The 11,534-nt window shown below is 44.4% G+C and overlaps 1 protein-coding gene across 15 annotated transcripts in view; it reads left to right on the forward strand.

The window, feature by feature from the left end:
• Window positions 1-11,534, forward strand: part of TCF7L2 (transcription factor 7 like 2) — a 201,386-nt gene that overhangs the window by 140,004 nt on the left and 49,848 nt on the right. The window contains exon 1 of one of the 15 annotated variants that reach the window (XM_015557985.1): window positions 9,528-9,627. The exons of the other annotated variants lie outside the window; for them this stretch is intronic. Within the exon in view, the coding sequence (XP_015413471.1) occupies window positions 9,544-9,627 (84 nt within the window). The 5' untranslated portion in view covers window positions 9,528-9,543. Of the gene's footprint in view, window positions 1-9,527; window positions 9,628-11,534 lie in introns of those variants that run through there. 15 annotated transcript variants of the gene reach the window in all.

Genomic DNA, 11,534 nt, shown 5'->3' on the forward strand with positions numbered 1-11,534 from the left:
TCCCCACCCCGCCTCGCTCTCAGCTCTGCCCACCTGCTCCAGTCTTTGGTCCTTACAGCATCAGGGCCACTGGGTTTTTATAATACAGATTTTATTTATTTCAGACAGGAAGGGAGAGGGAGCGAGCAGGTTGATTCTGGTCAAGGGCACATGCCTGGGTTGCAGGCTTCATCCCCAGCTGGCCTGTCCTTGTTGATGCAAGAAGAAGTTGCCTCCAGAGCCCCCGGAGTTCTCAGAACTCCCTCAGGGGTTGGGTCCTTCCACCTCGGTGGGAATGGTTTGGGTCAGGAGGCCGCCAAGGAAAGCCACAATAGAGAGAGTGTGTTGTGGACAAGTCCACCTTTGAAGTTCGGGGCGTTTCCAGGGCTGTGGCTCTGACCACAGCCTGGATGCTGCCAGACCCTTTCTCTGCTTCCTCACTTCTCAGTTGGGCCTGGTGACCAGTATCCTTTTGATCCCATTCTCCTTTCCCTCGCCTCTGTTTGCCCATCTAGCGGGACTTCTCACCACATTTCTGTACTGGCTTATTCAACAGCAAGTCTTTCTCTCTCTTTCTCCCAGTCACAGAGATCCAAGGTACATACGTCCCGTCCAGGCTCCAGGCACATGGGAGTCTCTGGGCATTACAGCTTCTTCCAGTTTCCAAGGAGGGGAACGTAAAGTAACTTTAAAAAGCACCATTTCTATTTAGGACACACTGCATTTAGGAGTCCAATAATTAATTTTTAAAGTGTTTTTTATTGATTTTTTTTTTTTTTTGAAAGAGAGGAAGAGAGAGAGAGAGAAAGAGAAGCATCATTGACTGGTTGCCTTCTGCACGCCCCCTACTGGGGATCGAACCTGAAACTCAGGCATGTGCCCTGCCTGGGAATCCAAACTGTGACCTCTTGGTTCCTGGGCCAACACCCAACCACTGCGCCACACCAGCCGGGCCAGTAATCAATATTTTTAACTATAGCCCTGATTTATTAAGAAAAGTTGTGGTCTCCAGGACTTTTTTTTTTAAAGAGGTTATCTAGGGAGATTGACGGGGATTATTCTGTGGGTAAGGAAATAGTAACAGATTGAAAGTTACCTAACAGGTACGAGGCTCTTGAAAAGGCTCCTGTACAAATGGGCCTGGGTGACTAAAAGTATGACACAAACAATTCCTTGAGCAACTCACCCCAGCCAGAATCTTAGATTATGAGATCTGACAGATACCTACCTACCTCAGCATCCTCTCTGTAAACCTGGGAAACTGAGGCCCAGACAGAGGCTGACCGCCGGGAGGTCCTGCAGTTGTGTAGCTGGGTAGTCGTAGAATCAAGGCCAGAGTCTAGACTTCTTTTCCCCTTTCTGTTCTGCTACCTCTGATTCAAGGTGCAGTTTGATTCACGTTAAGTGCCTGTAATTTTACACTGTTTCTGGATTAGTGTGTGAGGTTCGGTGCTCTCCGCGTGAACCTGCCCATTTCCCACTTGAGAAATCCGGACTCTCTGGGATGCCCTGGGTGTTGACCTGGCGACCAGGAGGCTCATGATGGCGATGAGCGTGGACTAACATGTTCCTCCGCTAAAGGTTAGCTGGGGAGAGGTGAGCTGGAGTTCAGATGTCAAGAGTATTGGGGAGGAACGTGCGCTAGCAATTCATAGGAAGTCAGACCTGGCTGTTCCCATGTGCCTTTTGACTGATGGAGGAACAACTAGTTTATGGCAGGGAATTTCACCCTCTTACATAACCTCACCACCTTCTTTCCCACAGGGCTGGGATTTGGGGATCCTTTGACAGGGCTGCTTTCTGGGCTTTTTGTTAAAAACACAAACCTTAGTAATATGTGAAAGTGGTCCTTTGAAAGCTAGTTTGGAAAGCATGTAGGTTTGGGGAGCATCAGTACTTGAACTCACAAAGCAACCCTGACTGAGTTGACCACAGTAAGATTGGACTCCAGAGTTCCCCAGTGATTTTAAAATTTACCAAGAGCTCTTTCTGCTCCTTAGGCTCCCATGTCCTGTCACAAGCTGGTGCCCTGGGTTGAGTTCAGCAAGTTTGTTTTGACTTGCGGCCCAAGATGGGAGGGAAGCTCTCATTATGTAATGTTAAGCTGGGCCGGAATGTCAGCTGGGCTGGACCTGCCAGCGCTTGATGGGCTGGTTGGGAATGGGCTATGTTTAGTATGCCTAATCCAGCTTGGCTGAGGGGAGTTGTTGGGGGGGGGGGGGTGTCTCTCTGAGGAGGGAAGCATGACTTGTGCTATTTCAAATCTTAGCACTGCACCCCCACCCCAAAAACCCACAACTTCGAGCCATATGACTAACCAGTAAAATCAGGGGCTGTTGACGGATAAGATTGCTGTAGAAATCTGTGGTCAAGACATCAAGGTACTTGACTTGAAATTAAGGAAGTAACACTTTGGGGTTATGTGAAATAGTGTTTCTTGAAGTAACCTGTGTTGGGCAAGTGTTGCTCTCAGGGTTACTTAGTAATTAAAGCAGTTATACGGCGCAGATATTAGGCTACTTAATAAAAATAGCGGTGAACCCTAACAACAGGTATAAACATTTACAGCAAAAAAAGAGGGGGCCTATTTTTTTTTAAAAGAAGTCTTAATGCATAATTCAAGGTCTTCCTACTGACCCTCTGCTCCTGATTTGGGAGCCCTCTGCTCCCTTTGACCTCATGCACCCCCCCCCCCCAGCTTCTCTTGTTTCTTCTTGGAGGACAAAAGAATCGCATTTTTATGCAGATGTTTTGTGATGAAGGTAGTTATAATCTGGAGCCACATCTGCACTATGATCCTGAGACAATGTGGCCTTTACCCCACACCAGAGAAAGGTTGTGGCTCTGGTGGGGATGGTTTGGGGGGGTGGGGGGATGAGCTCTGCCCTGCCTGAAGTACAGGGGGGGGCTGCTTTTGTTCCTCTTCTGATGAATGGAGGTAAAGTGTGCACTGAACCTGGAAACACCTCCTTTTGTGTCCGGTGCTCTCCTAACACAGGCTGTTAAACTTGGGGCAGGCTCTCTTGGGGGAGATTGAATGGGGCCGTTGTGGGAGGGAGGGGCTCACCCTGACGCCATTGAGGGTGAAGAGATGCCATTGTGTTCTTAGTATTAAGCAAAGGAGGAAGACTGGGGCCCTCCAGGCACCTGTGTGGCCACGGCTCTGGTGGCTTTCCTGGGATTGGTTATCCCCGGGGAACGCCTACCAGAGCCCTTGGGTGAGGTCCTCCTAGGCAGGACTCACCCTCACCGTGGAGCCTCCTGCAGTATAGATCTGTCCCCCTCCCTCCCTCCCTTGAGCATCCCAGCTGGGTGCTGCCTGCCTTGGGCTCAGACATCATTTCTGCAAGGAGGTGACTCTTTGCCTCCAGGCATCCGAGTTAAAAACATTTGTTAAAAATCACTTCTTCCACTTGAGGAATAACCAACTCGCCCAGTTCCCTGCCAGTGACTTTCCTGTGTAACGTCTCTGTTGCCATCTGGTCTTTCAGAGGCCCTTCTGATCTTAATTATAGCATTCAGCCTTTGTTTATTTAAAAATCAGAAGGCAGATAGGCTATTGAGGGTTTATCTGTACTAATTGTGCCAACATACCTGCCAACTGTCCCCTCCGTAAAGGGAACCACTACAAACCTTACCGACTCAGCGTTTACACATAGGCACACCGCCTGCCCTGATGTGTTGATTGGAGGCAGGAGGGCACTTCAGCGTTAGGATTGCCCTGCTGGCGTGTTCCACCCTCTGCCCTGTAGTAATGACTGGCAGGGGATGTAGCCACGGCACTGGAAGAGTTAGAAGACCTCGGTTCAAATTCAGACTCTGTCACTACTGTGTTATCCTGGGGAAATTACTTTATTCTTTGGGAGCCTTAGTTTTGCCACCTGTAAGAATAGGGACAGTGGCGCCAGCATCTAGGGAGAGTGTGGGGTTTAAGTGGGGAGTTTAGGGAAGTCTAGAACATGAGGTAGGCGTGCTTGCCTGGGGCCCCCCTGTTCTGGGATATACCAAGTCCAGTCCCAGGCCCATTGGAAACTAGAGGCTTAGAAGTGGTGGCATCCACTGCCTGTCTTTGAGGCATAGTATGTGGAGAGTTCATTTTGCAGTTTTTTAACCAGCCTCTGATAATTTTGGTCTTCTGATTATGCAGTGGTTCATTTCACAGTGTAAACTATTGTAGAGATAGTGTAACAAATTTCACTCGGAAATTGGCTCCTCCGGGCTTACACTTTGAGAAGACCCCTCGTTGAAGCCACTGAAGAGACATGTTGAGGAAATTGTACAGCCATCAATCTTATCCTCATTTTCACACAAGGCCTGTGATTCTGGGCCTCTTCCCCAGAATTTAAGAAACTTCTGTGAGAGGAATCAGCTCTCACAGATCCGTGATGCCTGAGTCAGTTACGAACTTTTAGAAAAATGGCATCTTTTTAGATAATAGTAAACTTTTAATTGTTATACAAGCTTCTGATACCCTTTTTATCAAACCATCACAGTCTGAACAACTGAAAGAAAATCAATTTTAGGAATTGTATTTAAAGAATTTCTGATCCCAACATGTTCTTTGAAATATTTTGAGATTGTCTATTGAAGGTGTTCTTTTAAAGATATTTTTCTTTGAAGGCATTCTAATAATAATAATAATAGTAATAGTAATAATAAGTGTGTGCGTGCAAATTCCTGAAACAAACATTTCTTGAGCATCTACCCAGAGCTTAGTTCTGCACATTTATACTTAGGACACGGCAGTAACCAGGCGATCAACGTGCACACATTTTGGTAAAAGAAGCTCTTCCCTTGATACGTTTGACTGCCCCCAAATTACAGTGAAGGAAGAGGTGAATTCTAATCGTTTGCTCACCATCTATATATTTTATCTAATTTATAGTTGGAAAAGCAGCTAAAAATGTTAAGCGTTTATGCCAGTAGTTTGAGGAGTTGTCAGTTATCTGACCCCGCAATGAAGGACAGCAGGGCCAGGAAGTCCCCTCTGTGTATTGGGTCAAAGAGAAGAAATCCAGATTAGTATTAATTGGTATTGACGACCGTCCCCCAGGCCAGCGATGTTTCTGTCCCAAGCACAGACCGATTTGGCCAACCGTATGGGTCACACGAAGGAGCCAGTGCCTCAGAGTCCAGGGCGGTGCGGAAACCAGGGCATCTGATCGTTACCACCACCTCCCCAGTCTGTGGTGTCTCCTCAGCTCCAGCGCAAACAGCCGTTCATCGCTAGGTGATGGGGCAGCATGACTTTAGCATTTGGGACTCTTTCATTAACAATCGACATGGGGTGATTGAAAAGCGTGGGCTTCTTCTCTAGGATATAAAGCAAGCTTTGTAATTATACTTTTCAGGGGACAGGACAATTGGGGTTGAACATTGAGCCTGGTCATTATAAACTGGTTCTGTTTGAGGTGAGGTGACTTCGACTAGGTTACACATGCAACTACTCCAGTAACTACTGTGCCTGTTACTTCTTTGTTGTAAGTAATTGTTGCCCTCTCTAGATAGATGATAAGCTCCCTGAGGGCAGGACTTCCCTGTGTTTGGTTCACTGATCTATCTCTTGTGCCTAGAGCAGTGCCAGGCATGAAATAGACACTGAATTAGCATTGGGTGAATCAATGAATGAATCCTGAAGGAAGAGTGTAAGGAAGATGTCTCCTATATTCATTACAGCAGCAGCAGTAATTTCTCCTCCTCCCCTTTTTCATTTGCTGAAATGACTAACCAGCTCATCTTGAATGAGTCCTAAATCCTCCGAGCCTGTTTGTTTGTTTTCTGTCTGTAAATGGGGCCATTGCCATGTAAGACTTGATTTGATTATGAGAAACAGTCCCTCCCAGCTTCCTTGAAGAGAGGTGCTAGACAAAAACAAGATGGTTTGGGGAAAGAGAAACGGCCGCAGCCCAGGCTGCCCTGCGATGCTCGGTGTGTTCAAAACCAGTCTCCCTGTCTGCTGTAGACTGGCGATTGCAACACGCCTCCCATCTGGGCCCAGTGCGAGAGGAGCGCTCCAACTCCTCACTCACCGAGACAGACAGTGGGCGTTGCTATGGTGGAGGAATGACATAACTTAATTTCACCATATTATTCGCTGGATGTGCCCATTGTGTGTTAGCCTCTGGGTGTGTTTACAAGGAGCTTAGGACTTGTCTATAAAAGCTATCTTGTCAGTGTGAGGGCCAGGCATGTTTACACACACACACACACACACACACACACACACACACACACACACACTTTTCTTTCTTGGCACCCAGCACCAGTACTGGGGCTGGGGTAAAAATCAGTGCCATCCAGCCAGTAGCTCGAAAGGCTCAGAAGAATCTGCCTCCCGGAAACCTCCTCCCATAACCCTGTGATTCTCTGTGGCAGCAGCAGGGGCTTGCGTGGGCGCGCCTGGTTTCTCAGAAAGTGCACACGTGTTGTAAAGGACACAACAGGTCCCCGCACTTGACTCAGGAGAGTTTATATCCACTGGTGGCGTTGGGTGACTTTCCCTGGCGCCCTTCCTAGACTTGCTTGTGAAAAGCAAAGGTTCAGAGTCCACAAAAACATCATTTATTGGTTAATGAAAACCAAGGAATTTCAGAAGAGATCGTGCTGTCCCGTTCCGGCACCTTCTCTAATGTTTTGGTGGCAGGTTCCACCCTGAGGTGAGCCATCAGGCATTTTAAGCACATGAAGTGGTAAAGGAAGGTTAGTTTTGGCCAGTATCCATATATTCAGGTCCTCCTCCTCTTAGTAAAAAAATGTTTTTTTCCTTTATTGTACTTTTCTGGCGAGTTTCTGAAAAGATTTCCCTTCCGATTCATCTGTTAATTTCAGCCCTTGGTTCTAGCAAAGGTGACAGTTATCTGTGAAGCAAATTCCCTTTATTTCCACCAAATTTCCTTATTTTTGTCATATTGTTGCAGCAATACTTAGGGGCCTCACAGTGACAGGAGTCTTGGGTTCTGTAACTGAAAATCAGCCCTTACTCTGGCTGCCCAGGTCCATCGAGCCAGGTCAGCGAAACCCTGACAGCTCAGGGGTTCGTCAGCATCCCTCCCTGCACCACAGTGGAGGAGATGCCAGCAGAAAGTCCTGATCCGGCGAATGGGAGCAAAAATCCCCAGGTGTTATTTTGAAATAGTTCGCTATTGATCAGATCAACAACTTCTAACATATCAAAGCCACGTAATGTGGTTATTTAATTTCCCCCGGTACTTGATTGACTGCTCAGTGGCTACCACAAAGGCATGAATCAGAGGAACTACGGCATCCTCCCTTCCGAAGGCAGTGACCTGGGTGCGGTGCGGTGGCCGGGTTGACCAGTTGTCTGTGAGCCGGCCGCCTTGCCTGCAAAAGGTGTGCTGCCTTTAGAAATCATGGCCCTTTGTTCTCCTTGGTCTGCACCCACACTTCTAGGCCCAGAGAGCTCTGTGCTCTCTCTAATTTCCCACCAGCATTGAAAGAAATTAGAAGTGATTTCCTTTGTTTCCCGCTGCTCAAATTAGGGAAGCTGGAGATCAGTGCTAGCGTTTTGGGCATCCCTTAAACCCAAGGACATACGTCTACTTGAGTCAGCCAGGGGTCTCTCTTTAAGAGGGATGGGGGACTAAATAATTGAGTCAGGTATTTAAAGACGTTCAATGTAAACATCAGTCTTTTAAGAACCAAATTCAAAGCCAAGTCCCTTAGCCTCAAATTTGCCACCATGATTCCTCTATTCAAAACCTAGGATGGTCATGCGGGGAGGGAGGGGCGTTCAGCTTGACTATCACCTCTTACAGGTCAGATACAGTCTCAGACATTGTTAAAACCTCAATGACCTCTCTAATCCTGCATGTTTTCGGAAGGAGGTCCTGATGAACAGCCCTGGCCTTGTTATGCCTGGTACTTCTTCACTCGCAGTCTCCCCAGTGAGCTCCCTGAGTTATTAATATGTTTGCTCTGGCACCATTGTTGTTGTCTTTAAATCAGAAATGCTTATCAATAGGTTGCCTGGTTGGGCGAAATGTCATCTGTCATGTAGCATTTTCCCAAGGAGTGTTTTTCTTTAATACCAAATATACAGTGGTCCTTGTCCTTTGAACATACCACCATTGTGATTTCTGTACAGGAATTTTCTTTATTGACACTGGCTCGTAGGTTCTAGAGACTCCGGTTGATACTCCTTTGCATCCTGATCAGAAGCCCTGACTTTCTGGTCCTTCGCAGAGAATACCTCGCTTGCTACCGTGTGGGTACCCTTAGAGGGGGCAGCGATGTGTGGTCTTGCGAGAAGTCAGCATCAGCAGGTCTGTGTTCTCCTCCGGCGTGGAGGTCTGTCATTTCTAATGATGACAATCCATCAGTCCACACAGTTCAAAATGAAGATAAATTGAATTAATATATGTGAGTTAAATGACTCATTGATATAATTATACTGTGAGGATTTCTTTAGTGTAACCTAATGCATTTAGTGGTGTTAATTGTAACGGCTTTGCATGGGAGCACTTAATTTCATAAGCAAACAGAATAATTTATTAATTCTCAAAAAGCTATTTCAAGGCCAAGACGGAGAGAGAGATGGAGAGCGAGCGAGCAGGGGTGTGTATTTAACTTGATGTCGACTGTGGTCTTAGTATGCTTTGCATCATCACATTGGAAATTGATAAGGATTCACACACCCCCCCCCCATTCTAACTTTTATTGGTGCATAGACATATGTGCCCAATTCAATAAGGTATCAAAATGAAAGTGGGAAATGGGTACCAACCAGTAAATCTTAATAAGTTATTGAAAATTGAAGAGCACTGAATAATAAACCAGGTCTAATTGCAGTTGAAACGGTATTGGCGGCTGATCTGCCCGAGCAGGGGTAATAAAACAGCAGAGGAAGAGCACTGGGTGGCAAAATCGGAGAAAGGGTAATAGACAGATTAAACGCAAAACTCCACTCAAATATTGTGTGCAATGTAGGCATGCTGTGTAAACCCATTTTTTGCTGAAAAGCATGTTTTCTCTCATGTCAGAAATGATCACAGGAATCCTTTTAATATTCATTTAAATAGTTTTTAATTGGCTTCAGAGAGTTTAAAGTTCACCATGAAGGTGAGATCTAAGCTTACTAATTAGATCGAATGCAGTTTGACTCAAAGAGCAGACTTTATAATTAAGGAATTCCTGACCAAATAACACGTTTTGAAAACATTCTTTTCGCATCCTTGAGGTAAAAATGGTTTTCCTGAAAAATTTCCCCATTTTTTCCCCCCCAATAGAAATTCCTCTTAGAGAATGATTACAAAACCTGGCGTCGCTGGTTGGAAAACGACCGTCCGTTTTTCGGAGCAAACCTCTCATTTGTTTGTCACTGAGCCGGCATCCCGTGTGCAGGTTATTCTGAATGCTATTTCCCATCCGCGTGGAATTCTGACTTGCATGGACCGTTGTGATGAACACAAGTTGTTGTGTCTTATGTTTTCCCCCCACTAAGTTGTTTGATGCTGTTGAAATGGAAGGCTGAGTAGAAGGGGGCACTTAAGCAGTGAAGGGTTTTTCTTTGTAAATAATAGATCAAGAGCACTGGATCTGTATCTAATGGAGCTGTGTGCGGCCTCCGTTTCAAGGACAGCGCGCGGTTTTAAAAACCACAACTGCCGACCATCCCATCCGCAACCTGTGGTCAGTTTTGTGACTGTGTCTGTGTGTGTCTCTGCTGGCTTCTTGTGATTCTATCCTCCCCAACCCCCCCCATATGGTTTGCCGGAACGTCATAGTTGATTTCACCAACATAAAAAAGACCCCAAGTAGTAATATTTATACAGATCTTATATCTATCATCTTATCTATATAGGGAGAGACAGAGATGCTTCCTTACCCAATGCCTGTGTCTATAATTGTGGAATGGTTTAAGGAAGTTTGGTCCTGTTTTACAGAAATGTATAAGTGAACCTATTTGACTGTGGTGTGCTCTACGAGAAAACATTGATGTATGTTGTTGACATGAATGCAGAAAATAGCTTAGCAGCAGAAAAATTGGATTGGTTATGTTTACAAACATATCTTGATAATTTGATGAAAATATTTAATTGACCACTTTCTTTCCCTTTTCCCCTTTGGAGTTTATTACATTTATTCTTATATTTGTTGGTTTGAATCTCTATTTGGAAATCATAGATTGAATCCTCCAAGTATTGTTGGGATAGTTCGTGCAGTTCTAAAAAGCATAATAAGGCTTTGTTCCTCTTGGATTTGAATTAGTTATATTTTATCACTTGCAATCTAAATATTACACCTCATTAATATTTTTCCTTGTATTGTAAGAATACAAACGTGCACCAGTATCTTAAAATATTTAATCTCTGTCAGAAGTGTCATTGAAAACAGAAAAATAAACATTAGATGAAAGATGTCAAGTAGGAGTCTACGTAAATAAAACAAAAAAAGAGTAAAGCTTAAATCTGGAGATTTCGTTGCTTATTTCTGAAATAGTGTATTGAAACAGGTCTTTTTTTTTTTCTTTTTCTGTAAGCACATGCCATAAATTTGGGCCTATTTTTAAAAGGGTTAAACATAATTCCCCTATAAAATAGGTTTCTAGGCAATAGATTTTAATGCAAACATTTCAATATTTTTATTACGTACAAAAATATATGCTGGAAACTAATGCTCCTAACACACTGCTTCCTTGAAAGAAAATCATTAATCTTCTCAAATGTAAGTGTAAAGTTGATCCATTTTAGCCTTCTTGTCCATAAATCGTTGATTATTGGTTTTGAAGGAAAGCGCAGTATGAGTGTGTTTTGAATTTCAACTTTGAAATCATAGATGTACAACATGTTCGTTGCAGTCAAATCACAAGCAGAGAGAGCTCATTTGAAATGATTTTTAAAGCATTTCTGTCAGAGCATTATTTATAGGAACGATAAGTTTCAGATTTTTAGGTTTCAGAAAGTTGAGGTTGGCCGTACTTCAAATCTACAATTTAACTGCTTTGAAAGAATGGCTTTGCTTGTCTTCAGGGGGAAACAAATAACGTGGGGACATCAGTTCATTCTTCTGCAGTCTTTCATCCCTAAGTATAACAAATTGCTTCTTTTATTAATGCAGTTCTTGTACTATCGAAGCAGTTCTTAGGGGAAAATAATCAGGAAGATATGTTTTGCTTCTCAGATGCTACAACCTGAAATACATTATTACGTTCCTTGAAGGAATTTTCTTCTCTTTCTCTCTGTTCCCCCTCTCTCCACAAATATAGCTAACATAATAGAAAAATTGCAGAAAAGGATTCAATGAGATTTCTTCTCCTTCCCTCACAGCATGATTTGGTTGGCTAGGAGAAGCCGAGGTATTGGAATATGATTATCCCTATTTAAGGGGGAAAAAATGATATAATTTGTCGTCTTACCGGTTCGCGGCATTCTGTGTGGTGCCGCGCTTAGTCAATGCCGGGAAAACAGCGGTCTGACAGCTAATAGATATCTCTGCCCTCAATTGTTTAGACATTTTTGCCTTTTGTGACATTGAAGAAAAGACAAGGAAGGGAATGGAAGCAACTGAAAAATGTCAAAAGATCAAAAAATCAATGG

Source organism: Myotis davidii, unplaced genomic scaffold (assembly GCF_000327345.1).
Source record: "Myotis davidii unplaced genomic scaffold, ASM32734v1 scaffold107, whole genome shotgun sequence".
Taxonomy (NCBI): Eukaryota; Metazoa; Chordata; class Mammalia; order Chiroptera; family Vespertilionidae; genus Myotis; species Myotis davidii.